Here is a 26,484-nt window from a genome sequence, read left to right on the forward strand (position 1 = left end):
GAATCCACACAGGACAGAAGCCTTTCTGTTGTGATCTATGTGGACAACGATTTAGCAGAAAATCAGCTTTAAACAGACACATGAGAATCCACACAGGACAGAAGCCTTTCTGTTGTGATCTATGTGGACAACGATTTAGCAGAAAATCAGCTTTAAACACACACATGAGAATCCACACAGGACAGAAGCCTTTCTGCTGTGATCTATGTGGACAAAGATTTAGCCGAAAATCAGCTTTAAACACACACATGAGAATCCACACAGGACAGAAGCCTTTCTGCTGTGATCTATGTGGACAAAGATTTATCGATAAATCAGGTTTAAACACACACATGAGAATCCACACAGGACAGAAGCCTTTCTGCTGTGATCTATGTGGACAAAGATTTATCGATAAATCAGGTTTAAACAGACACATGAGAATCCACACAGGACAGAAGCCTTTCTGTTGTGATCTATGTGGACAAAGATTTAGCCAAAAATCTAATTTAAAAGGACACATGAGAATCCACACAGGACAGAAGCCTTTCTGCTGTGATCTATGTGGAAAAAGATTTAGCCACAACTTAGCTTTAAATACACACATGAGAATCCACACAGGACAGAAGCCTTTCTGCTGTGATCTGTGTGGACAAAGATTTAGCCACAAATCCACTATGAACACACACATGAGAATCCACACAGGACAGAAGCCTTTCTGTTGTGATCTATGTGGAAAAAGATTCAGCCGAAAATCAGCTTTAAACAGACACATGAGAATCCACACAGGACAGAAGCCTTTCTGCTGTGATCTATGTGGACAAAGATTTATCGATAAATCAGGTTTAAACACACACTTGACAATCCATACAGGAGAGAAGCCTTTCTGTTGCGATCTGTGTGGAAAAAGATTTGGCAAAAAAACTAATTTAAACAGACACATGAGAATCCACATAGGAGGAAAAATTACTCTATGAATATTTACTCAAACTGCACAGCTGTTGTTTACTGAGAGATGTTTGTTGTCATTAAAGGCAACAATCTTTACTTGCTATCCATCCGTTTTCTTACCCGCTTTATCCCTCATGGGGTCGCGAGGGGTGCTGGTGCCTATCTCCAGCATTTCAATGGGCGAGAGGCGGTGTACAACCTGGACAGGTCGCCTGTCTGTCGCAGGGCCTTTACTTGCTAGTTTCAGCATTTCTCTAGTAGCTAATTTTTAGTTGGCTTAAAAACATTACAATTTTTTTTTAATTTGTTAAATTTTTCAAACTGAGCTACAGCGAACTTCAGAATTTAAGTTGTAGAAACATGAATGTTTATCCTTGACAGGTGAGTGACGTGCAGAGATGTAACTATGCAGTCAAGCCCCTGTCAGGGTGCAGTGATGCCTACTGCACCCTGAACATTTTTCCGGCACCTTCCTCCCCCCATACAGTCCGGTTCCTCACTCCACCACTGATTCCTGCCACCTGCTGCTACTAATTAAGCCGGGCTCTTTCCAACCTCCCTACATAAGCTTACCTCAGTCTGCTATTACCCGCCGGATCGTCTGCTCACAACCGCTCTCAAGCACCTCTGGTATCCCTCCTTCCTGCTGCTCCCCTGCATGCACCAGCCTTCGTCCCTCATCGCCCTCCTCGCAGTCTTCTTCTCCTCACCTCAGCCTCACTCACCCTCCTCGTTCCTGCCTGTGACTCTCCCTGCTGTGCTGCTGGCTCTTCCCTGACCCCAGCGCTCTCCCGCTTTCTCAGGAGGCTTCCTGGCTCCCAGCGTCTGCCTGGCTCCACAGTGCAGCACCTGCAGTCCTCCAGTTACCTCCGGTCCGCCTGCTCCTGCCATCTCCATCATCCCTTCCCGGCCTGGTAAAGACTGTCGGTCACATCCTCCACTACTCATCAGTTTTCTATAAAAGCTCTTAAACAAGGCTCTGTGTGTGTGGCTGTGTTCGGGTTCATCAGAACGTTTGCTGACAGTTTCTGATTCGATTTTTAGTTCCCAAGTTCATTTTTTTTTTTACATTTTTAATTAAATGTATAGCTCATATAGTTTCTTTTGTTTCAACATCTGCGTTTTTATCCTTGTTTATTACTGTAATTGTTCAGTAAGATAGCTGAAATTACAAAAATTGATTACTAGACATTCATGAAAACTAACTACTCATTTTTACTTTTTTCACACTTATTTCATTGTGCATCATAAATCCTTTTATGATCAAACATTATTGTAATCCAGGGATGGGCAACTTCCATGATAAAGAGGGTCACATTTTTTTCAGCACGACCATTGGAGGGCCACATGACCATGCACTTCAAATAATTGGATATGAAAGACGCTACAAATTATTCTCAATAAGAACAAATTTTGGATGAATTTATATCTGTATGTTTACAGCACCAACATATAGCTATTGTCTGCATATAAATGCATTTTAATATGTCCTTAAGCAAAACACAAACCGTTTGCTTTAAAAAAAATTGCCTTTCGGCATGCTCCATATCAATGCATTCAGGAGCATGGGTCATTTCAAATTTACAAGGAAAGAGGCATAAAACGGAACAGAACTTAACTCAAACAATAATGTGTCTATCCAGAAACTGTGTGGGCTTTCTTACAATACTGAATGCTCTATAATTGTATTTCTGTTACTTTTTGATTATGCACATCTGTTAGCTTTTTATTCAGAAAAATCTAATGTCCCATGCTCCTGAATGCACCATAGCTTTCTGACGCTCACGAATGCATCACACTGGTCTGTGAACGCGGTGCTGCACGTTTGATCTTCTGCTTAAGACAAAGCTTTGCAGTTTCAAAACTCACGTCGGCTCTCACGGTTTATGTTGTGTGTGAATGACGAGACCAAAAAAAAAAAATTCCCCATGTCCATACTTCTTCCCATTTTCTGAAAAATGTGACTTTCTCGTCAAGTTTTCCCTTTATTCCACTGCTAGTGGCCAGGGCTCTTGACTTTCTTCCTCGCTGTTGCAAAGCGGCCCATGCCCGCTATTGTTTGGGTACGGCCCCCTATCGGGCAAAAGTATAATTACAAGTTGTTGTTTTTTTATCATTATTAAATTATTATTGATCTATTCGCGGGCCGCACTGAGTGATGACTAGGGCCGTGTGCGGCCCCCGGGCCGCCAGTTGCCCATCCCTGTTGTAATCACTTGAACATGTATGTCTTCATATCAATGTAAACCTGTTCTATAAATAAAGCAAAACTTTTATTCAGACGCTGGTGAAGATTCTCAGTCATCCAGGTCATGATCATTCCAAAGAAAAAGAAAAACTGGACCTTTTTTTCCAAAGTTTGAAGACGTTTTACTTCCCATCCAGAAGCTTTGGATGGATGGATGACCTGGTATTCATGGAGGCTGATGTCCGACGTTCACTCTGCTGGATCCTGACTACATCAACCAGCACTACCAGAGCCCTCTGGTGCTGCGGCTCCAGGAGAAGTCCTTCTGTCTTGCAGCGGTGATTATATGGAAGGTAGGCTATGAATCGTCTTATTCAGCAACATCCTAGCTGTCGCCTCGTTGTGATTAGATTGCTGGTCAGTTAGTTTTAAAAAGATGGCAGTGCTAAATGTTTGGGATTAAACTGATGTTATAAGAGGATATCAAAACGTCCAAACGACTGACTTGAAGTGTGGGTTAGGGTTTTTTAAAATGTAATTACATTTAATGTAAAGAAATTGCATAAATTAATAACTTCAATAAATGAAATACTTTTATCTTTTTGCCAGTTTATGTACATAAGATACACTTTAGTTCTTTACATGCGCTAGGGACAACATCCACTTGATCAAAATATGAATGAATGCAAATTACATTAGCAAGTGAAATAGATTGCAAAATTTAATAATACACATTTTAGTTAGACACAATTTTTAATATGTAAACATTTGAATAGTCTAAAAATAAGGATATAGAATACTTGAAAACTTATAAAAAATTAAAAGTAATTCCAAAATGTAAAACCTCAAGGTGCTACACAAAGAAATATTTAAAAGCAGAAATCCAAAACACATTCTAGTGTATTATAATTCCACTGGTTTACAGTAGAATATAACTAATCAGGATCTTTTTGACATGTAAACTTTGCTCAATCATCATCCTCAGGTATGATTCCTCCTGCATGCTCACAGGAGCTGCACAGATTCTAAAGATTTTGTCCATTTTATTTACCAACTTGATAGTTACAGTCTGGGAGATTATTGTCAAAACTTTGAGCCTCCTGATAAATCTTTCCACATTGTATGTGGACATTTGCAATCCTTGTGGCAGTTACATCCACACCAGACAACTGCCCTCCTTTTATTAGTAAATGCTGGTAGAATAAGGTTAAATCTCCTGTCAAACAGCAGATCTCCGATGGTACAGCCTCTCTCTGCCGTCACTCCATCGCCAGGACGAAGATACTCCAGGAAGCCAGCGTGTTCCCTGCCACATACATTCTTCTTTTCTCCTAGGTGTGATCCATCACTACCTGTAGTATCAGCATATTTCTTCATAGGTGACTCTAATTATGGAGCGGTCCGGTCAGCCTCTGCATCACAGCGGCGGTCATCTGTCAAACACAAGACCGCACAAGACCACGATCAGTTTATTAAACAGCATAAAACATATCAAGACTACATTAACATCAAGTTAATAGAGCAGCACCTGCATCATTACTCATTCAAATATTCATATCACACATTCCTTCCAGTTTTTACAAACAACCTGTGCTAGTACCTGGGATACCATTTGTCAGTGTTGTATAAAGTACTGAAATCTCGGAGTCAAGTAAAAGTATAAGTACCTCTCCAAAATATGACTTTGGTAAAAGTCCAAGTCACTGACTGAAATGTTACTTGAGTAAAAGTCTTAACGTATCTGAAATGTCTTGTACTTAAGTATGAAAATTACTATAAAAAGAGATGTACTCAAGTAATGTAATAAAAAGTATAAGTAAAAAGTAAAACAAAGCAAATGCAGTTTGAATGACATTTTTTAGATTTTGGTAAACTTTGAAAGTCAAACTCTCTTAAAATAATATAAACAGCCAAGTGCAGGAGAAACTTAGACCAAGTTTAGACAGAAAATACAACCTTTTTGTAAGCTTTCAGTTTTCCTTCTTCAAGTAAGGTCAGTGCTATGCACTTTAAAATTGTACACAACCAAGTACAGGCAAAGGGGGTGTATACTAAGAACATGGTTAAGTGATAAAGTGATAGTTAACCTACAGGAAGTGGTAAATTTGCTGATAGATACACCTGTGGTTGCAGGTATCATTTAGTTAAGAAAATTAGGACTCTCTGCTATTGGATGCTTTACCTAAACCACAAGGTTAATTTAACCTGCTTTACCACTGAACCCGCTTCTTATCCCATTGGTGGTGATGAACAAGTCCAAGCAAGTCCCGACTTTGTCGCAGTCAATCAGTAGGTGGGGTCAAAACACTTGCGTGCGTGAGTCTCTCTCTTTAGTAACTAAACCAAAAATTGAAAATGTATTGGAGTAAAAGTATGCAATTAAATTCAGAAATATAGTGAAGTAAAAGTAAAAGTTATCAAAAAAAATTATACTCGAGAAAAGTATAAAGTACTCCAAAATATACTTAAGTACAGTAGTGAAGTATTTTTACTTCAGTACTATACAACACTGCCATTTGTAAGGTTACACAGTCAAAATATAACAGCAATAGTTTGGGTTCTATAAGAGGGAAAAATGGGTTTTCATTTTTAAAGTCAGATTTTCACCATGTTATACATGTGTAAATATCACAGTTCCAAACTAAATATTTCATTACACAGCTAAATGTTAGTTTGTAAACTATATATTAAGATGCAAACCAAGCATTTAGTTTTCAAATTAAATATTTAACTCCAAATTAAACGTTTAGTTTACAAACTAAACATTTAATTTGGAGCTAAATATTAAGCTTATTTAAATACTTAACTTGGAAATGTGACTTATTTATAGATTTATGAATAACAAAAATATGAATAATGAACCCTGCCTTTTATGTCTTATGACAGGCTAAATATATTTTGCTGTAAATCTCTCATTGTATAACTTTATAAACGGAACCTCAAAGACCTTTCAGCAGGGCTGAAAATATTAAGATAATAAATTACAGAGAGAACAAAGTTAAAAGACGGCTGTCTTCATGTAAGAGCGTATGTTTTATCAAGATAGACACAAACTAAGGAGTTAGAGTTAAAGCTGGCTAACGTAAACATCTCTTAGCTTACCTGTGTCTGCTCTCCTCTTCGTCTCCTTGATTTTGTTTTTAATGGAACTTCGTAGCCCAGCCACTTTTCTGGCATTGTGGGTCTTCTGTTGTTCTTTGTCCACAAAATGAAAAGAACAAATATATAGTCCCTTCTGTGTTTTTTTTTCTTTATAAATTTGAAAAAAACTGGAAGGAAGTAGCTGCGCCTCGTATCCACAGCTCTCTTACATGATAGATGATTAAAACACTCCTTGTCCGCCTAAACCTTTCTTTTACACCCGTTATCATGACAGACAGCCTATAACCGGACAAACGATCCTGGTCTCTTCTCTCCGTTTCTGTAGCTTGACGTTTTCTTCCTCGTGTTTTTTTTCATGTTCTTGTGTAAATTTGTTGTGTTTCCACTGTATTGAAATGTTTTTTTTTCTTCTTACAAACCGTACAGATTCCCGTTGTTTCGTTTAGCACATTAGAGCCAAACGGGACTTCCTCTACTCCGGTCTCTGTCAGTCTGAGCAGCAGGAGCACTGCTGTGTTTGTGACAGAGAGGTGCTCTCTGTCACACATTGTTTTACATTACTCTGTCATACTTTACCATTCTCTGACACTGTCAGACGGACCCTTTCGCTCCACCTAGCTCCACTCATCCATCTGGGACAGATCCATAGGAATGGCGTTTCAGAAGGCTGGGCCTTTTCAAAAATCCTTGCATATGATTGGATAAGCCACTTGTCTGTCATCTTTATCGACGTGCTATTTCAACCAATCACACCGAAGCTAACCCGTGACGCTGATGAGAGCAATGTGTTTACGGCTCTAGTGGCACACGTTTTATTGATAGTGAGCTGACAGGAAGAGGGGGAAAGAAAGGCGGCAAAGCGCCGCGGGTCAGAGTCGATCCCGGGCCGACCGCATTGAGCCCTAAAGGCCTCCTAACATGGTTCGTGCTAACCGCTAACCGCTGGTCGGGAGAAGGGCGAAAACATGGTTTCCACCAACAAAAGCCTTCAGAGCCGTACTCTGATGTTCTTTTATTGAAACAATATTAGATAGATTGGACAACACGGAAGAAATAGCAGCATCAATGTTAATGCTTGCTTCCTCGATGAGCCGCCATTGTTATCAAAACAGTCCCATGTCATGGTTGCATCTCCACTACGTCACATCTATGAAATTCCAGCCCTGCATCCTGATTGGCCAGACAATAAAATTGGTTGGAGAAATCACTTTCTTTTTTTTCTTTTTTTTTTTTTTTTTCAGGGTCCTGTCTAGCACTATGGCAATAGGAATTGATATCTCAATGCCAGATGGAGCTCGACAGATTTTGCTTTTACAAGTGGAGCAAACAGCTTTCGCCATAGTGCTCCACTTGATTTATGCTTGTAAATAGCTTTATTATGATTCCTGCAAGGAGAATTTCAAATTATATGGACATGACAATGGGAGAGTAAAGGAAGAACAAAAAGTGAAAGAAAAGAAAAAAAAAAGAGTAGAGGTGAAAGAAAGAGGAGATAAAAGGAAGAGAATGATAAAACGTCCTCTGTCTGCTCCATCACCTGGAAAGAGACACAAAAAGAACAGCACAACCAACAGACATAAAGCAACAGATACACTCGAATAACACCACTAAGTGGTCACTTTCTATGAGCGATGTCCCAGATGTATGTGAGTGGAGCTAGGCGGAGCAACATACATCTGGCATGAGTCAGGTTAATTAATTGTTACTTGCATTGCACTGGTGGGCCCAAGTGGCCCCTTAGCTCGCCTGTGGCTGGGTCCGGCACTGACTGGCCCTCTGCAGCATGCAGAGACATGAGGGAGAGTGTGTGTAATTGGATTAGAATGGAACACTTTGACTCGAACAGCGCTCGAAGAGACGTAATTTTTTTCTGCGTTTATTTCGTAACCGATCGAGGATCAAGGGAATCTATGGGTTTTTGCTGGAAATATTTTAATGTAGGCACAAAAAAATCATGAAAAAAGGCAATTTTGAGGAAAACTGAAAAATCTCAGAAATATTGTCCCGAACAAATGGCTGTACTGGAAAAAGTGTAAGAGATATTAAAATAATTAATTCACCGTGAGTATCAGCAGGCTTTTGAGGACTATGGTGCCTATTTTTATGTTTGTACCAAAATCGGTGTACGCAAAGCGACGATGTAAAAAAGTGCATAATTTGGGGGGAAGCAAGTCTGATGCTCTTTGAGGATTTGACACATTTGCTACTCCCGAACAAATTGTTCCTGCGGCAAGACTGTAACAGTTATCCACAAAAGTCCTTTTTGTGAGTGCCAGAAGGGTCTGGACATGCATGTGTGAAAGTCTCATGTTTGTACATCAAACGGTTTAGGAGGCGATGCGAAAACATGTGTTTTGTTTGGGATGTTCAGGTGTGATTTTTCAAAATGGCTCCATAGGAAATGAATGAGAAGGGTTTTGACTTGGTGTCGCTCTGAGGTAATTTGCGAAAAATCTATAAATGCTACGCCAATGAGGATTACATTTCCTGAATCCAGACAAAAATACCTACGTTTTGATGTATGATTTGTGTATGTAGAGTGAAACTTCAGCGAGTAAGCTGAAGTTGTTTGGAGTTTCAAATCTTTGAAAACGCCACAGTGGCCCACTCTGAAAGTCTGAGAATTCCCTCCATAGACTTCTATTAAAAACGATGATTCTGCTGTTTTTTGGACATGAGCTTTGAGGACTAACTGTAAGAAAACCATAAAAGATATCCACATCCCATTTTCACTTCTGAGTAGTTCAAAGATATATCTACAAACTGGAAGTTAAATGGTGTTCGTAGGTGAAAGCATGACGATACAGTACAGCGTTGAAAATGGTCATTTGGAGGTTTTTTGAGGCTTTCTTTCTATCTGACTCCATTCATTCCTATGGGGTTTATTGGGGTGGTTTTTTGCTAATTCCGTTGCCATGGTAACTGGAAATGGCGTGAAGTACAAATAGCATTCATTTATATCAGTTGTTCAAATTATTTATTTGTTACTTGTAAAAAAAAAAAAATATTGGGTACCCCCAGCGGGTTGCGAACCTGCGACCTTTGGTGCACCAGCCCAACACCTAAACCACTGTACCAAAAAAAGTGCCATGCTGAACTCTGCATTGTGGAGAGGTCAACTGTGTCTAGGAAGTGGTTTTGAGAAGTGGTTTTTGGTTAATTTTGTCACCACAGTAACTTTAAATGGCATCAAGTACAAATAGCACACTTCGCGGCGTCGAGACGCACGTTTTGATATATAGTTTGTGGGGGTACAGCCTACAGTTCGGGCTGTATTAACGGTGACGGAAGATTAAAATGGAACTAGAATCGTTCAACTTCTGAAGAAGTTGAAGAAGGCGCCCGCCTGGTGGTGGGCATGACCGTCAAAGGCAAAGCTTCCGAGTTCCTTGGTCGTAGTCTCTCATCGCTTGGGGATTTTAAATCAAACCTTCTGAGTGAAAAGGATTTGTCTTCATCAAAACCTGCCGACCAGGAAAACTTTGCGTCTGCAGAGCTGCAAACTCCGTATTTCGATCTGAGACGCAGCTAATGACCTAATTGGCGACAGCCGACAGTCAAATTTTGCCATTCATTTGCTACGGTAGTCCTAAACCACTACTGACGTAATACACGTTTTGGCCACAAGCGTCATTTTGGGGGCATTGTTTCCACCTCTTCTCTTAGAGCCGTTTTTAATAGAAAGAAGAAAAGGCAAAAACGGTCCAAACCAAAGGTTGTAACATTTACATTTGTAACCTCTGCCTTACATAAACACTAGAATTAAATCTTAATAAATAAAAGTATAGACAATTATTTCAGTAACTCAATTCAGTAAGTGAAATACACTATATACAGGAGTTTAACAATGAAACTGAAACACCTCTCATTTTAGTGTGGGAGGTTTCATGGCTAAATTGGACCAGCCTGGTGGCTAATCTTCATTAATTGCACATTGAACCAATAAGAGCAGAGTGTGAAGGTCCAATTAGCAGGGTAAGAGCACACTTTTGCTCAAAATATTGCAATGCACACAACATTATGGGTGACATAACAGAGTTCAAAAGAGGACAAATTGTTGGTGCACATCTTGCTGGATGTGTCAAAACGTTCTTCAATTGAATAAAAACAAAACTGAAGTAATAATATTTGGACCAATAGAGGAGAAATCAAAAGTTAGCACAGCTTCAGCTGCTTCAGCTACAAACCACTGTTTAGGCCCGAAATCTGGGTGCAGTGATGGACTCAGACCTGAACCTCCAAAAGCATTTACAGACAGTGACAAGGTCGGCTTTCTATCACCTGAGGAACTTTTCCAGGATTAAAGGACTGATGTCTCAGCAGGATCTGGAAAAACTAATCCATGCGTTTATATTTAGTAGAATGCGGTACCGCGCACGTGACGTCACCGTCTCAAGAGCAACGCCCCTTTTGCCGCTTAGGTAGGGCATACAGGAGAGAAAGCACGGATAACCCAGCTATTACAAGCGCAACAGAACCAGCGATCTGACCGACTTTACAGCCGTTAAACTTTCCCAAGACGATGTCCCAGGCACACGGTTTACTGGTCGCACTGTCGAAGAACACACCAACCTTCAGCTCAAACGATAGCTTGAGGTTCGATGGCTTAAAAAGACTGGAAAACTGGCCGAGTTGATGAACGGTAAGCTTTGTTTTTTTTTCCTGCGCGGCGATCATGACAGCGTCGGCCGTTTTTTTTTTGTTGTTGTTTGCAATCACCGTCCAGGAATGGGTATATGTTTAATGTTTGTCTCATTTGAAATGTTTTTGAGTAAGCTATCCTGGTAGCAGGCTATCATGTTAGCGCCTGCTACCATGATAGCCTATATGCTGTCATGGTAGCAGGCGCTACTTTATTAACATGTCGGCCACCAAAATACTCTTACCTTGACTTGATGTCGCTGGAATTGGGTCAGGATGTTCTTCGGTTGGGCCCTTTCCTCCGACAAAATGCTTGCTACATATGTAGGTGAATTTGGTAACTTTTTCCGGGTTGAACTGTTGTGTAGGCCGACCGCACCGGTGTACCCAGTGCACACATTTCTCCTTGGCAGTCTTGAAGAAAACATCCTTCATATGCGGCCGATCAGCGTACCTCGAGTCGCTGTTGCCCGTTCCATAGCAACAATGTTTAAAAACCATGGTCTTAGATTTGGAAAAAGCAGTCGTTTACCGAGTAAAACCTAGGCTAACGCACGTCTCTTTTAAAGCAAAGCAGCGGCGGGTTTCAAAAGTTTGCCCCACTGCGTACCACGTGATGTGACGTCATTGTGACGTTGTGTTTCTAAAAATAGCTTGCGCGCGGTACCGCATTGATTACTGCAACGGAGTTTTCACAGGTCTGCCTAAAAAGTGGATCAGACAGCTGCAGCTGATCCAGAACGCTGCTGCCCGTGTCCTCACTAAGACCAAGAAAGTAGAGCACATCACCCCAGCGCCCGCCCATGCATTTTCAATGCATAGGCGGGCGCCTAATTACATTAGACTAGATAAGCTAAAACCTGTTCAGTAACCAAGGTCGAATCCGTCTACTCTTCCCCACTCTGAATACCCTCCAACTCCTTTCTCCACTCACCCCTACGATGGACAATAATCCACCACTCCAAACTTACAACACCAGGAGTAAAGGCAGGAGAGGTTCAGTGTGGGCATGGGAACCCCAGAAAAAGCTACCCCTCAGGGGGTAGTAAAAACTGCAAGGCCCCCCTCCCAGGGAGATCTGCTCTCGGCCAATCTAAGCCTGAAAACCCTGTATTGAATCTAAGCGTTAACATTACCAGCTAATATTAAAGGATCTTTAGAGCCAATCCGATCCTGGTTCTTCCTATATCAAATCAAAAAGGTGCATAAACCATAGATCTTTGTGTGTCTGAAGCAAACAGTTTCCATTTTTCCCCATAAAACCAAATTGATCAACATGATGTAACATTAAAGTGTAGATCTCATAACACAAAAAAATCAAACATGTGAGTCAGTGGAACAGAGCAGTTAAACAAACAGCAACACAATATGAGAAGAGTCCTAAACGTCAAGAATGCAAAGTTAAGGAAGCCTTCAGGCTTTTCATGGCACAAGGCAGAAAATAATCTAATCGCACTTAGTCTCTTCAGGCAACTCCTCCTGTTGAAGAATAAGGAATCAGAGTTATCTGGCTTCTTAATCCCCAGTCCTCTTCTTGGTTCCCCCTCGCAGGCTGGACAATTGAGCTGGATGGTAAGAAGTGTTCAGTTCTGGATGGGCACTTAGCATTTTATTTTGAATTTCTCTCTAATAAAACACTTTGTGAAGATGGTCTGCAGACACGAGTCCTTGTTTCCACTGGAGAACAGAAACAAGGTGTAATTAGTGTTCTTATCAAAATCCCCATTTATTAAAACATCCTCCAAGCACTTTCACATTCAAGATATTTCTGTGCACAATCATTTAGCTCCCAGATCTCTGCAATTTTATTATTAGTTAAAAGAGTAATCTTTAAGTTCAAATGTATCTGCAGTAAATTCATAATAATTCTTAACAGAATGCATTCAATGTGTTTCTTTACTTTTATTGTCTGACAGTTGAAGTTCTCTGCAACATAATTTCATCAACATATTCGTTTCATGTCATTTCCCATTTATTTTAAAACCCAACTGAGAAAAAGAAAGCCTTTCCACGCAAAAGCCTTTTCCTCTTTCTCTCTCTTTTTTTAAAGAAAAAAAGTGAGGTGCTCTTCTTCACAGAAAAGACAAAATATTTATACCATGCTGTTACTGTTCAAGGATGCCAAGGTTCTACAAAACACAGCAGTGAGCAGGAGAGCTTTTTGAAAACATTCTAACATTGTTGAACAACTAAAGCTACTTAAGCAAATCAGAATTAGTTCCCAATTTAATCCTAAAATAAAGTAAAATATACATGTGATTATTTGCCATTTTTTATTTAACTGACGCTTAAGGACTTTGATTAAGACATTCTTGGATGAACGCGTCTCTGCGTTCCTATTAGTCTAGGCCTCGGTAATCTGATCTATGTGTTCTATGTGCCTGGTCAGGAAAGGTTAAGGTTCTCTGAAGCTTTCTGTTTTCAGCAACCCCGAAAACCCAGAACCCTTTAGAGTCAGTGTTAGGTGTCAGGTAATCTGTGGGACCACATCATCGTCTCTCTGGTTCCACCAGCTGTGTCAAGTCCACAACAGCTCCAGACCACAGCAGCTCGTCCCTGGGTTCTGTGCCCCAGGTGTCTCCACCCCCCCTGTGTGGAACGTCTCTCATTGTAAGGATCTCACCTTATGTGCCGTTCAAGATGTTCTTTACACAACAGGAGTTCCAGTGTGGGGTATCTTTGCTGCTTTGATGTTCCTCAGAGAAAACCCTCATTCACTGATACATCTTCAAGCTGTTACCCTTTTATCATCACAGCCTCTCAGCAATCCTGACCAGATCCAAAATGTCCCCATAATTTAATCTAATTGAAGTAATCTTACTTATTTTCTGTATGTAAGACGATACCCATTAAATTATCCTGATCTAAAAGCCCTAAGGTTAACAGTTAGCTAAAACTCAGTGTTATGTGTTTTTCCCTTAGGATGTTTAACTGGTTAAAAAGACTTTTGAGTTATTTGTGTTCTAGTTGAAAGATATTAAATCTCCATAAATATTGTACCCATTTTACACTGATGCTTTAATCCTAAATTTACCCATGTTAGTTAGTAGTATGTGTCATTATGCTAATTTTATTGCAACCTTATCCATTTTAGCCAGTAATCTTTCTTTGCGTTTTATTGAAGCCTGCCAGAGTAGCAGAAATCAGCTTACTCTAAGATGTTCATTAAATGAAATGCTATTTAAAAGTTCACATTCCTCTACTTATATAGTGAAAACTAATTAATTAATTTTTTTTATTTAATTGTTGATATAATACCCACCTAATTTATTAATTGCTCTTTGATTCCATCAAGTTGCTTCTTTAAAGGTTTTTCCACCTTTACATAATCCTAATGTTTCGTAATGTGTGTTTTGTTTTAATTGTGTACAACAAAATCTGAAGTGAAATGCATAAAGTCGTGTCTGCAGAACTCATCTGTGTTTTTTTGTCGAAGGTTGTCCGATGCTTCAGTCATAGTCCTTCATTGTCCATTTTCAGTCCAATGTCTGAGATCAGCAGCCAAACATTCTCCTTCCCTTCAAGCCCATCCTCCAGTCCTCACACCTGCAAACAGAATGAATTCTGTCAGCATTTTTTGCCAAAGAAAACGCTCCATAGGTTGAAAAGAAATTACAGCAAAGCAGTCACAAACATTTTAACTACAGTGTTCCCTCTAAAATGACAACCATAAAAGAAATAAAAGGATAAAAAACAAAAAATAAAACTTTGTCTCTGACAAAACAAAACTCAAAACTGGATCAAGCTGAAGTCAATGACATCACCTTTAGTCCTTGTCCCAAGGATCAGCCCCCATGGCACTGCGGCACTGTTTCTGCATTCTCTCGCATCTGAGAATGTCTAAAATGAGACTAAATCTCTATGTTAGCACATCCCTATCATATTGACCAGGTTTCTTTGCAAAGAAAAAGAAGCAGAAAGATAGAACTGTTAATAGCAGAAAACAACAAACATTTTTAAGACACCACCTTTCCCGCTGGAAGATCTCCTGGCACAAATGGTTAAAACTAAGTATAATTTAGTGTCCAAATCTGATTATAACTCCTTACCGCACTGCTAGCACTGTCTTCTCAGAGTCTTCTGTTGGCAGAAAGGTGGCATCTCCTTTAATCTGAAAGCAATAATTCAGAGAAAAACAAGAGTGTTAATAGCATGCAGTTAAAACCCTGGTCCCCTTAGTGTCCCTTTAACGTGATGTTGTTCTGCTTTTTCTTGCTGATCCTGGGAAGGTATCTATTCTTCACCTTTCCTTTGAAACTCTGTTCAAAACGCCTCCAAAAGAAAGAAAACAAAAAAATAACCAAAAAACTAAAACAAAATTGTCTTCCAAGGAGCACAATTATGTCTTTTCCAATATGTCATACATTATTAACTTATTACAACTTTTGATTTCTTTCTGGTCCTTTGACCATGTGTATTTGCTGTTAGTAATACTTTTAAGATAAGATAAGATAGTCTTTATTGATCTCACAATGGAGAAATCCACTCGTCACATCGGCTCATACAAGAAGGTGCAGAGTAGGAAAGGTGCATTCAGTTATACACAGTGAATCTTCATATCTACAATGGATCAAAAGAATACCAAAAAAAAATACAAAAAAGGAAATAGGAATGTAAATGTCAGAAGGCTACATACATACATACATGCATACATACATACATACATACATACATACATACATACATACATACATATACTTAGATATATACACATATCTATACGCCTACATATGTACCTACGCGTATATACATGCATATACATTTGTACATACATACACATTATTTATATATACTTTTTCAATCTGTCTCGAATCGGAGACAGGGGGACCCAGTATTCAACCAGACAAGCAGAGGTTAGGTGAAAGAACATTTATTTACAAAAAGCAAAGCCAAAACGGGGATCAAGACAAAAACGGGAAGACTGCATCCAATAACCCAAAAATAACAAAAAGCAGTCACTGACAAAACTATTAACAAAAACAGGGGACAGGCTAACTTAGAAATCCAGAGACAAACAGGGTCAGATAAACAGGCAAAGAAAGCTGGACTAGACTCACCATTTGGGCACAGAAAAAACAAACAATGATGTGGCCGATTGCAGGGGGCAGAGGCAGGTATAAGTAAGGGAGTGATCAGGTGAATGGAGTGAAACTAATTACTGACATGGGTGGAGCTAATCGGGAACAGGGAAGTTCTTGGGAGTACACTGAAGCCGATTGGATGGTGACTGGTGAAGGGGAGTGACAGGAAGACAAAAGAATGCTGGCAGGTGAACTGAACTTAGACTGGTGACAGAAATGGTCTGAGCAGGCCGGATAAACTTATAACCTAAAACAAAATCAAACACTAAGACGGAACCAAAAATAGAAACTGAACTTAAGGCAGGAGAGTGAAGTAATTGATCCAATACAAACAAAAACTATAACCAAACCCAAATCATGACACAATCTTAATTGGTCAAGGGTGAAACTTGAAAGCAATGATTGTTCCCTTTTAGTTTTTTGAACTTCCAGTGTTTCTCTATAAATGATAAAAGTTTTCCCCATAATTCAGCACATTGAGAAGGCTACCCAAAACAAACCAAGATTAGAATTAGAATTTAACCCTTCAGAAGCTGGCTTTATTTTATTTTTTCCCTCTGACATAGTTTTCGTGCCCCCAGGCCTGAACACACAGACCCAGCCTTGCCATAACATTCAGATGTTTACATCATGGTCAGAGTTGTTTATCATATCTTTTGTCCTGTTTCAGGTTAAACTGTCCCTCTGAGGTTCGCCTCAGCTCAGCATAACTAATAACATCAGATGATTTTGTAACTGTTGACGCGTGTAATGTGGCCTTCTGACATTTTGACACTTTTCAAAATTTCTCATTAGTTGCATTCAAATCCCAAGTAAAAAGAAATAAAATAAATGAATAGAAAACCCTTAGGAAAGCAATTCATATTTAGTTCCATACAGTTTGTTCAAAGCACAGTTTTTCTCATCTATTTAAATAAAAAAAATCATGTATATCTAAACTTCTTTCAACTGGACTGGTTTGCGATGAATCGTTATTATTTTAAGCAATGAGATCTCAGTGATTTTAAATTACTTTAGGGCAAAAAAAAACAAGTTATAGGATCTATTTCCATACAGTAAACTCAAGAAGCTCTATGTAAAGCTTATTACCAGTTCCAATTTTCTAACAAAGCTGAAATATTTTTGTTCAAGACATGTTAATCTCACCGTGTATCAATTTAATTTAGTCTGGATATTTAATGTGAAAAAAACAAACATTATTATTGAAGTATCTCTTTTCCTTTACCTTTTTGTTAACATAGTCCATGTTTAAAATGTCATTTGAATTACGGAGCTGCAGTTCTCCCAAAACAAATGAACACCTTGAAACCATGAACATTAATTTTAACCCCGAATTAATTCACACAGATGAACGTTTAGTTACATACGATACATACATACGTACAGTTACATACAAACGATGACATTCAGACAGACAAACAGGTGCAGGCCTGCTTTTCCACTATCTTAAATAGTTCTATGTTTTTCATAATTTTTAAAACGTCTATGGCAACGCCGAAAGATGTATTTTCAACGCATTAAGTTCCTGCTTAGTTTAAAAAGGGGAGAGCGTGCGCTGGTTACAACCCACGAATGTTTCATCCACACGCGGTTTTATGCTTCAGTCCCGCAAGGACACAACTCTGTGTCTCGCAGACACCTGGACGCTTATCCATTTTTCAAAGTTATACGTCGTTATTAGCAGTTCAGGACACTTTTACCCATAACGGAAGTGTCTCTTGTCAGTCCCCCTGTAAACGCTTCCCCGGTGCAACGCCCTTTTAGTTCCCTTTCCGTTTCCTGTTTTTATTCATTTTATTCAATTTTCGCTTTTCTTTTTTTTCTCTTAATTTTATTTTTATTATTTAGTAGCAGTACTGCAATAAAATAAAATAATAGTAATAATGATAATAACCCCTATGTGAGAAATGTCCATGTTTAATCAAATCATTTCAAATAATTTATGCATGTCATGCTTTTGGGCCCCTACTTTTTTAGCATGAATTCGAACCTCCCACCCTGGGGCAAGGCTTGACCCTGAGAAATCTGCCTTTGACCCATTACACTGACTCTTCTTTATCCAGACTTTTTATTATTATTATTATTATTTTTATTTATTTTATCCTTTTTTGTGTTTTTATTATTATTTTGTACTCGTCCTTAGCACGATCGACCAACTAAAATGAAAGGCCTCACATCTGATGGTCGCCTTTTTGGTATAATGGTCGGGGTCCCCACTTATCAAAGCTGCGAACGTCTTCGCAACAGTCAAGGACTTAAGCATCCCTGCCGCTTTCATCCACAACAGAAGTGGACAGCCTCTTGCACAAAACCAAGACAAGAGGACTTTAATTGACCAGCTGCAAACTGCTCAGCCGGTCATCCGTTCTCCAGGTGAAAATCATTCTGCCCCTCCTTCTCCCAGCATGCGAGTCCCAATTCAGCTGAAAACGTATTTTAATTAAATTTTGAATTTTAGTTTAATGTTAAAACCTTAGTCACTAATCTATATCCTGTTTTATATGCCCTAAGGATTAAATATAATTTATTATTTCTACCGGCTTTTACTTTTACTACCTTTTAGGTTTACAGTTTTAAATTTTAAAATTTCTTGAGGTATACTTTAAATGGCGTTTAAATTTTAAAAGCTTGCAAGCATTTTTGAGCAATTGCGTTTGTTTTTAAAAGAGCTGGAAAATAATCCCCTTACCGTCTCATGAAAGAAAGGTTCAGATCTTCGCGCCGACGCCCAGAGAAGCTCAGAGACCAGGAGCTCCTCCACGTTCCTTGAAAATCCATTCGGGGTACCAGAGGCCGGATAACCACTCCGGGCCGGCCAAAGCAGCTCCTGTCCTCGGACTCCCCGGCTCGTCGGTCGGAGATCCTGTTCGTGACGCCAAATTGTTATGGGAGGTTTGGGTGGAATTCTAAACAATAGTAACTGAGTTCCCATCTTTACTAAATGACGAGACGGTGGTAATGACGTTCCAGCACCTTTATTGAGAAACAGAGCAGAGGTCACATAGTTGGAAAGTAATCGCACCCCACGGTTCCGCTGCAGTCTCTGTCTGCCCTGTCTCGGCCTGCCTCGCTTTTCGGGCTTACCCTAATACTGCACCGTGGCCTTGGTTTGAGACATAACAAAGACAGTCTATCATAGACAATAATCATTCTACGCAGCATTCAGCCTTGCACTCAGCAAACAGTGGAACTTATACACAGACATCAGGTCTCCAGGCCTCCTATGTCCAAGTGGTGTGAGGCCATAGTGACTTCAGAATAATAATTCTTATAACATTAACATAACATTAAAAACTTCATCCAGCAGCTTCATCTGAGTGAGGATCTCACCTCCCTGAACATCCAGATGTTGACAGACTCACAGACTCTAAACTTTAGTACAAATCATTTTAATCAGGCTGGAAAACATCCAAGTTTTTCCCTCTTTGATAAAACAAGACAACTAAATTATAAATATTAAGCCTTTATTGCTGTTGTACATTATTGTGATATTTTCCTCTGTTTATTCAGAAGTCCATGCTGTAAATCAACTGATCTACTGTTTCTGTGCCTGGATGTGATAAAGAAACTGATGTTCAGACCTGAACTGGGTCAGAACCAGAATAAAATCTATTTTAATATCAGATCCTTTTGTCAGACTTTAATCTAAACAAGAGAGAAACACACAGTCAGTTATTAGCTGCTTCTATGTGAATGGAGATCCAGAAAGTTAACAGGATGACGACCAGAACTTCCCACTTTATCCAGAGATTTTATTATTGATCCAATCTGATGGAGAACAGAAGTTCTGATTGTAGCTTTGATCCATTTAACAGGTTAGTTTCAGTTCAGACCTGCAGGAACATGAAGGTCAGAGATCAGCAGATGAAACAGGACTGCTGGGCTCCAGTTTTCTAGCATCAATCCTGGTTCTTCATCTTGTGGAAATGTTCTGGTCTCAGTCCAGAGACTCTGACAGGTTTTTATTTCCTGGTCGGTTCTGGTCCTCAGCAGAGTTACAGTTCAGTTTTTGCTGCACGATGCGTTCCTTTACCAACATGTGGTGCAGATTCTGATTTGGACCTTGATGGGTCAGAATCTACCTGAATAATTTCCAGCCTCTTTTTTATTTCCCCATATTTCTAGTAATTCCTCTAAAGCAGCAGAGTTCTTCTTCTGGTCCAGTTTCTCCAACAACAGCAGCAGGACTTTGTTCAATCTCTCAGCAGAGAGAATCCAGCTGCTAGATCCTCACTAAATCTGACCTCAGACCAGTTCTCCCATCACAGCTGGTATTGGAGCGCCACCTGGTGGTGAATCTAGGAACTGAGCGCATCTCCAGCTGAAGGTCTGATCCCGGAACATGAGGAACATCTGGCTGATTGGATCAGTTCCCTTTGATTTGTTCTGTTCTGATGTTTTCCCTCCAGAACCACATCAGAACCTCTTCATTTCTGTATTGAATGGTGAACAAGCAGCAGTGATGAAGAGGATGAAGAGGAGGAGCTGCTGCTCCAGAAACAGCAGAAATTTTGGATTAGTTAAATATCTGGGCTTTGTGGAGCCCGTTCATCTGTTCAGGCTCTTTTTTTAAAGTTTATTTAAAAGGGACCATGTACGTTTAAAACATAAATGTTACATTTGATTCATTGTACCAGAGTTAGCCAAAGGCTAATTTTCATCTGCTGTCCCTATTCCAGGCCACAATTCATATTAACTCCATTCATCAGATAAAAACAGCAAACACACAGAAGCAGTTCAATGTGACACTCACCCATTACCTGTAAACAATCCTACATTATCTGTTCATTCAATGAATCATTCATACATAAACAAAGCCAGTACCATGGACAGAGAAATTAATTGGTTACAATGTTGAGACATTTTTAGTATTGTTTTAGCTAATTTTAAAGTTCCTTTTAGAAGTTCAGGTTTTGATATCATCAGGAAAACTGTCCCTGTGTGTTGTGGCCTTTACTGAGAACTCAGACTGACCAAACGTTGAGGAGCGAAGGGTAAGATGCAGTCGTTAGGAGAAGCTACTCGAGTAGATCTTATTGAGCCAACAAAGCGATAACAAACAAAGTTCAGTAAGCAGGCTGGAGTCAGGCCATTTAAGAGCTTGTAAATTAGACTTAGGTTTGAAAAAAGCCTAAAAACCAATCTTTTCCCAAAATTCTGCAGTGATGGTGCTGAAATGGCTTTCTATCAAGGACTTTTAAAGCTAGCTTGAACATTGACTCTAAAGGTCTGATTGAGGGTTCATCAGCTTGTCCCCATCAGGTGATACAGTAGGTCAGGTGGGAAAATATTAGAGCATGCTAAACGATCTTAGCTACAGCAAAACCAAAGACAGGGTCTAATATGCCTAAAGTATGACAAGTTATACTTCATCTTTTTGGTCAAGTTCTTGATATACTTTTTAAAATCAAGATAACTGTCTAACCTGACTCAGAGATATTTAAATTCAGATATTATATCAACCTTTGCACCCCTGGTGAAAATGTCTGACATTGGAGTATTTACCTTTGTTTTAGAAAAGAACATTCTCTTTGTCTAGTTGGTGTTGAAACGTAGCCAAGACTGGTCAAACCATTCCATCACACTATCCATAGCTTTAGTAAGTTTGTCAGCTGCTAACTGTGTAGTTATGCTGTCATGACTACAAAAGCAGGAAACATTTAGGAGAAATTTGAGTTTAACTTTTAAGAAATGTCACTGCACAATATGAAATACTAGTATCTGGTGTCAGCAGTAGATTAAAAATCATATTTACTCTTTATTATCAAATGTATACATAAAACAGTTTAGAGATGCTCGAATCGGGCTTCTAATTGGCTGTTAAATACTTCTTTGTTTTAGCATATGTGTACAACACAGTGTCATCAGCGTATAGTTGTACTTGTACATCATCACAGTGCTCTGCGAAGGTTAGTTGGTTCATACAGTTTAGATTATTAAATATTGTCAAATTATTAATTCTGGTGTTTTTATTTTTAATCCACAGTATTTTTCTACCAGCTTTAGCAAAAAAATCCTTATAATTATAACATCACTATGTGGTGCCTTTACAAGTCAAGCTGGATCATCCAGAATATCAGCCCATACCATGCCAGCACCAACTCTGAGCTTCATTAAAATGTAAAACAGCTGAAATCAATAATTTCTTCTCTGTTGTAGCTGACCCTGATCTGGACTGAGTTTTTTTTTTACTTTAGCAGATAAACTTTTGGGATTTCTCCTCTCCATGGTTTGGTTACATATGTTAGCAGAAAAATTAGCTTTGAAACACCTCCTGCATGTTTTATCAGTGCAGCTGCTGCACATGTTACAGTCAGAGACACAATATCAGCAGATCAAGCAGTTCTCAGGGTCCAAACTCCACCAGGATCACTGAGATGGAAACAGGATCAGAAACCTGCAGCTTGTTTCTCTCACTGAGCTGCAGGAACATGTTTCAGCCACAAGGTGGCAGCAGGTTGAAGGCATCATGAAAATCTGAGGTTTTATTTAGTGAAACTCATGAAGTGTGAAGATGGACAGTTTTCAGGATGAGTTCAGTATTTTTACACAATCTACTGAGAGGAGTGTGAGACCTCAGTGGATCAGAACCTTTTCCTCTGGTTAAATAACTCTGATCATTAAAACATCTCCACTGAGGAGATCTTGGTGCAGAGTTCTCCTGGACTTCATCTTGAAGGGGACCAGAACTTCTCAAGGAGACAGTTTTGTGTCTCTCAGTCCACCTAACCCTGGACTCTCAGGTCCTCCAGGTGGACCAGCTGTTACCATGGTAGCAGTGGGCTCAGTTCTACTAGAACTGTTCTGAGGTGTCCATGAACACGTCCTGCAGCAGGAACTGAGCTGGACCTCGGCTCAGGACAAGAACAGACAGGAAGATCAGAAGCTGTCAGACAGCAGAGAGTCTGCAGGTCCAACATGCTGCAGTCCTCCCAGAACCAGAACCTGAATGATCCAGGTAGTCTGGATGGAAACAGTGGAGGGAGGAAGCAAAGGGAGCAGAGGCTGAACTGTGGAGGAAAACCTGGAGTCATTCTGCTAAAATCAGTGATTCAGTCAACAGACGCAGCAGAGAATGAAACATCTAGCAGCTTCTGGTGCTTCTGGCTTCTTGATGAACATTTACTGACCTGGAGGCACATCTGTCAAGGTTTGGATCACACAAAGTTTTAGCTTATAAATCTGGACAATCAGATGAAACATTTAACAAAGTCTGATGGTTTCTCACATTATTGCCTCCTCCCATGTTTTCTGATGTTGCTGCATCACAAAGTTTGACTAAATGTCTTTTTAACATCTAAGAAATGGTGGAAAACACTAAAATCATCAAAGCTTAATGCAGGGAACGGAAACGTTAATCATAAATTCTGGACTGAAGATGTTTTGAAGTGTTCAAACAATAAAGATGTCAGGCTGCAGGTTGTGGTGGAAGAACTTATTTTTAAAGTAAATCTCTGTAAACATTGAAAGATAAAAATTTCCACATTTCAATCAAATATTCTGCCCATAAACCAAGAAACGTAAAAAAATATTAGATTTTATCTGCTCTGTCATCCCTAAAAGTTTCCCTTTCATCTTTTCTGTCAAATCAGTCAGATCAGTTATTCATGAAATGTATCCCTTTATTTAACACTTTACAATAAAATATACAATTTAATATTTTTAGTCTCACTTTATTTCTCTCTGAGGAACAAGGAAAAATACTGAGGAACTGTGCGTGTTTAAATAAAGTGAAATTTTAACATGAATAATAGACTGTTTTCATGTGTTTAAGTTTTTGTTTGTTTGTTCAAAAGATTTGAAGAAATTTGTTTTTATATTTTCACAGAAAAACGAGGAAAACTGCAGAACCTTGATAAGACAGAACAACAATGCTTCCTGTTAAACTACATGATGTCAGTGAACGCATCACAGCACCATAAGGGTCTAGAAAAACTTCACATGTTGCCAAAGTGCTGTGAAGAAATGTACAAAAAAAAATTAAAAGGCCGGGTTTTCAGGTCTGCTTGTTGGACTTCCTGAGTTTGGAGGTTCAGGCCGATTCTTTGCTTCTGTGGAGATAAACGGGTCAGTTTTATTCATGGAAGTAGAAAATAATAATAAACACAGAGACGGTATTTAGAGAGGATTCTGTTTCTCATAACAAAAAGCAGAATAACAAAAGGAATAGTTGATAAAGTTTGAAACAATTAACTACTAATTAATTATTCATATTCGAAACCAGGATACAGTTTATAAATCTTATTCATCTATTAGATGGAGACGTTTGCTCATCAACACAGTTCTCAGGATTTTAACTATCAGTGAAAATTATAATTAGTTCTTCTCACCAGAGACGTTGAGTTGACATATGTCAGAACCATGACCATCATCAGTCTCCACACCACAGTAATACTGTCCAGAGTCTTCAGTCCTCAGTCTGGACACATGGAGTCTGATTCGTCCATCTTTCAGGACGTGTTTGTCACTCTGGACTCGTCCTGAAAACTTTTCATTCTGAGACTCTGACACCTCAACACCTTCATGGACCTCATAAAGGTCAAATTCTTTCCTAGGAGTTAACAAGCTGCAGAGGATATACAGATCTCCCCAGGGTCGATCAGGTCTGGTGGTGAAGGTCCACTCCAGAGTGATGTTGTGGTTCTCCTCTGCCTGATAGGAGCTCTGTGTCACATTCACTACAAATGTTGCTGCTGAGGAGACAGAGAGGGAAAGAGAGGAGCAGACACACTGAGAACTGGAACATGGGAGTCTTTAAACTACATCTCTAGAGCTTTCTGTCCCATGATGCTCTCTGTGCTGTCAGAGCTCTGCTTGATGCTCTTCAAGTCAAACTGCTTGATCAGATGCAGCTGGAGGATTGAAGTGTTCCCTTCACTGACAAACTTTTCACTGATTATTGATGGATTTAGACTGAACAAAGAGAAGATGGAAACTGACCACAGAGACATGAGTTGAGGATGATGAGCAGCAGGATCCTGCAGATCATCTTCTCCCTGTGAGAGGAGACAGAGGAGGAGAGTCAGCAACACATCAGCTTCAGCATCAGCAACACACAACCGGCAACATCTACAGTCTGACTTCATCTAGTCATTCAGCAGCTAATCCTCATTATTAACCTCTTTATCAGACACTGCTGCTCACCAAAACACTTTCTCTCTGAACTCTGAGGTTTCAGTCAGAAACTTGGACATAAAGAGCAAAACTGCTGAGTCAGGACTTGATGAAGGGGAGAAATCAGCAGCAGCCCAGCTGGGTTCTACTGGACCAGAACCACATCAGTTAAAGCAGGTTTTACTAAGTCCTCATGAAGGTTTGTTTCTGGCTGATGGAGGTAGGAAAGCACGGATGAAAACAAATGGTTACTGTTATGAAAAATATATAATAATTTTTATATTAGTGTATTTTTAAAGTTACCCAAATTTTAATTGTTAAACAGTGATTTGGGATGGGGAGTTTTGTAGACTATTTGAAAACACATCAGCTCCAGCATCACTCACTCATAACAAAGCAGAAGTATTTCTAAGTTAACCTAAAATAAAACACATAAAACAATTAAGTTAAGCTAAAATTAGAGGTCACAAGTAAAAAAAAAATGAGCCGTTTGGGAGTTGAAAGAGCCAACTGGTCTTTGGGAACTGAGCCAAAGTTGGCTCTTTGAGCAGAAAGGATTTCAGCCATCATTATGTTAGACTGGAAGATGCTGTTTAACTCCACCCCTCAACATTCTTATTGGTTGGCTAAACAACACCAACCAATATGTGGGGGGGGTTAACTATATTCTAGTTTTTAATTTTGTGTTATGTAAAAATAAAAACAATGCTTTATGAATTACCATATTTTCCTCCCTATCTCCATCTGTCTCTAAAACTGTTTTAATACTCCATTCTCTCCCATTTTCCATAATTACTTTCCTCATCCTCTCTCTTTCCGTTGCATATTTAATGCATTTCATCAGAACATGATCCACGTTTTCTTTTCCTCCACAACCCTCACATATATCATTATTTCTCTTCCCTAGTAAATACAAAAACTCATTCAAGTAGGTGTGTCCAGTTCTTAATCTAGTAAAAATTATCTCTTCCCTTCTGCTTCTTTCTCCATAATTTTTAATTATTACAGATTTTTGAACCCTATACAATCTTCTTCCTTTCTCATCTTCATCCCATATTTTTTGCCATATTTCTGTTTCTTTCTTTTTAATTATTGATTTACCTTCCCCTTTCCAAAATGTAATCTGATCAATATTCTGCTTTCCTAAAGCCTTTTTAGCTAGCTTGTCTGCTGTTTCATTTCCTTTCACCCCTTCATGTGCCGGTACCCAACAGAACTGAGCATCTATTCCACATCTATATAACCTAAATAAACTCTGATAAATTTCTAATACAAGGTCTTTCCTATTATTTCCTCCTGAGTGTATACTTTCTATTGCAGCTTTTGAATCTGTGCAAATTACCACCCTGTCCGGTCTAACCTCCTGCACCCACTGTAAACTAAAAATAATTGCAACCATTTCTGCTGTGTATATAGATAAAAGGTCTG

The 26,484-nt window shown here is 39.3% G+C and overlaps 2 protein-coding genes across 7 annotated transcripts in view; both read right to left on the reverse strand.

Moving 5' to 3' along the window:
• Positions 1–26,484, reverse strand: part of LOC110368156 (ICOS ligand) — a 502,595-nt gene that overhangs the window by 66,830 nt on the left and 409,281 nt on the right. The window lies entirely within an intron of this gene.
• LOC118565833 overlaps positions 23,547–26,484 on the reverse strand; it is a 142,115-nt gene continuing 139,177 nt past the window's right edge. For 2 of the 4 annotated variants that reach the window (XR_004932631.1, XM_036146881.1), the window contains 2 exons: positions 24,273–24,635; positions 23,547–23,993 (listed from right to left, as the gene is read on the reverse strand). Coding sequence is in view for 1 of the 4 variants with exons in the window: in XM_036146881.1 (XP_036002774.1) it covers positions 23,923–23,993; positions 24,273–24,635 (434 nt within the window). In the remaining 3 variants the exon portion in view is untranslated. Of the gene's footprint in view, positions 23,994–24,272; positions 24,636–24,882; positions 24,919–26,484 lie in introns of those variants that run through there. The other 2 variants (XR_004932632.1, XR_004932630.1) reach the window with 2 other exon arrangements.

Source organism: Fundulus heteroclitus, chromosome 14 (assembly GCF_011125445.2).
Source record: "Fundulus heteroclitus isolate FHET01 chromosome 14, MU-UCD_Fhet_4.1, whole genome shotgun sequence".
NCBI classification, from domain to species: Eukaryota; Metazoa; Chordata; class Actinopteri; order Cyprinodontiformes; family Fundulidae; genus Fundulus; species Fundulus heteroclitus.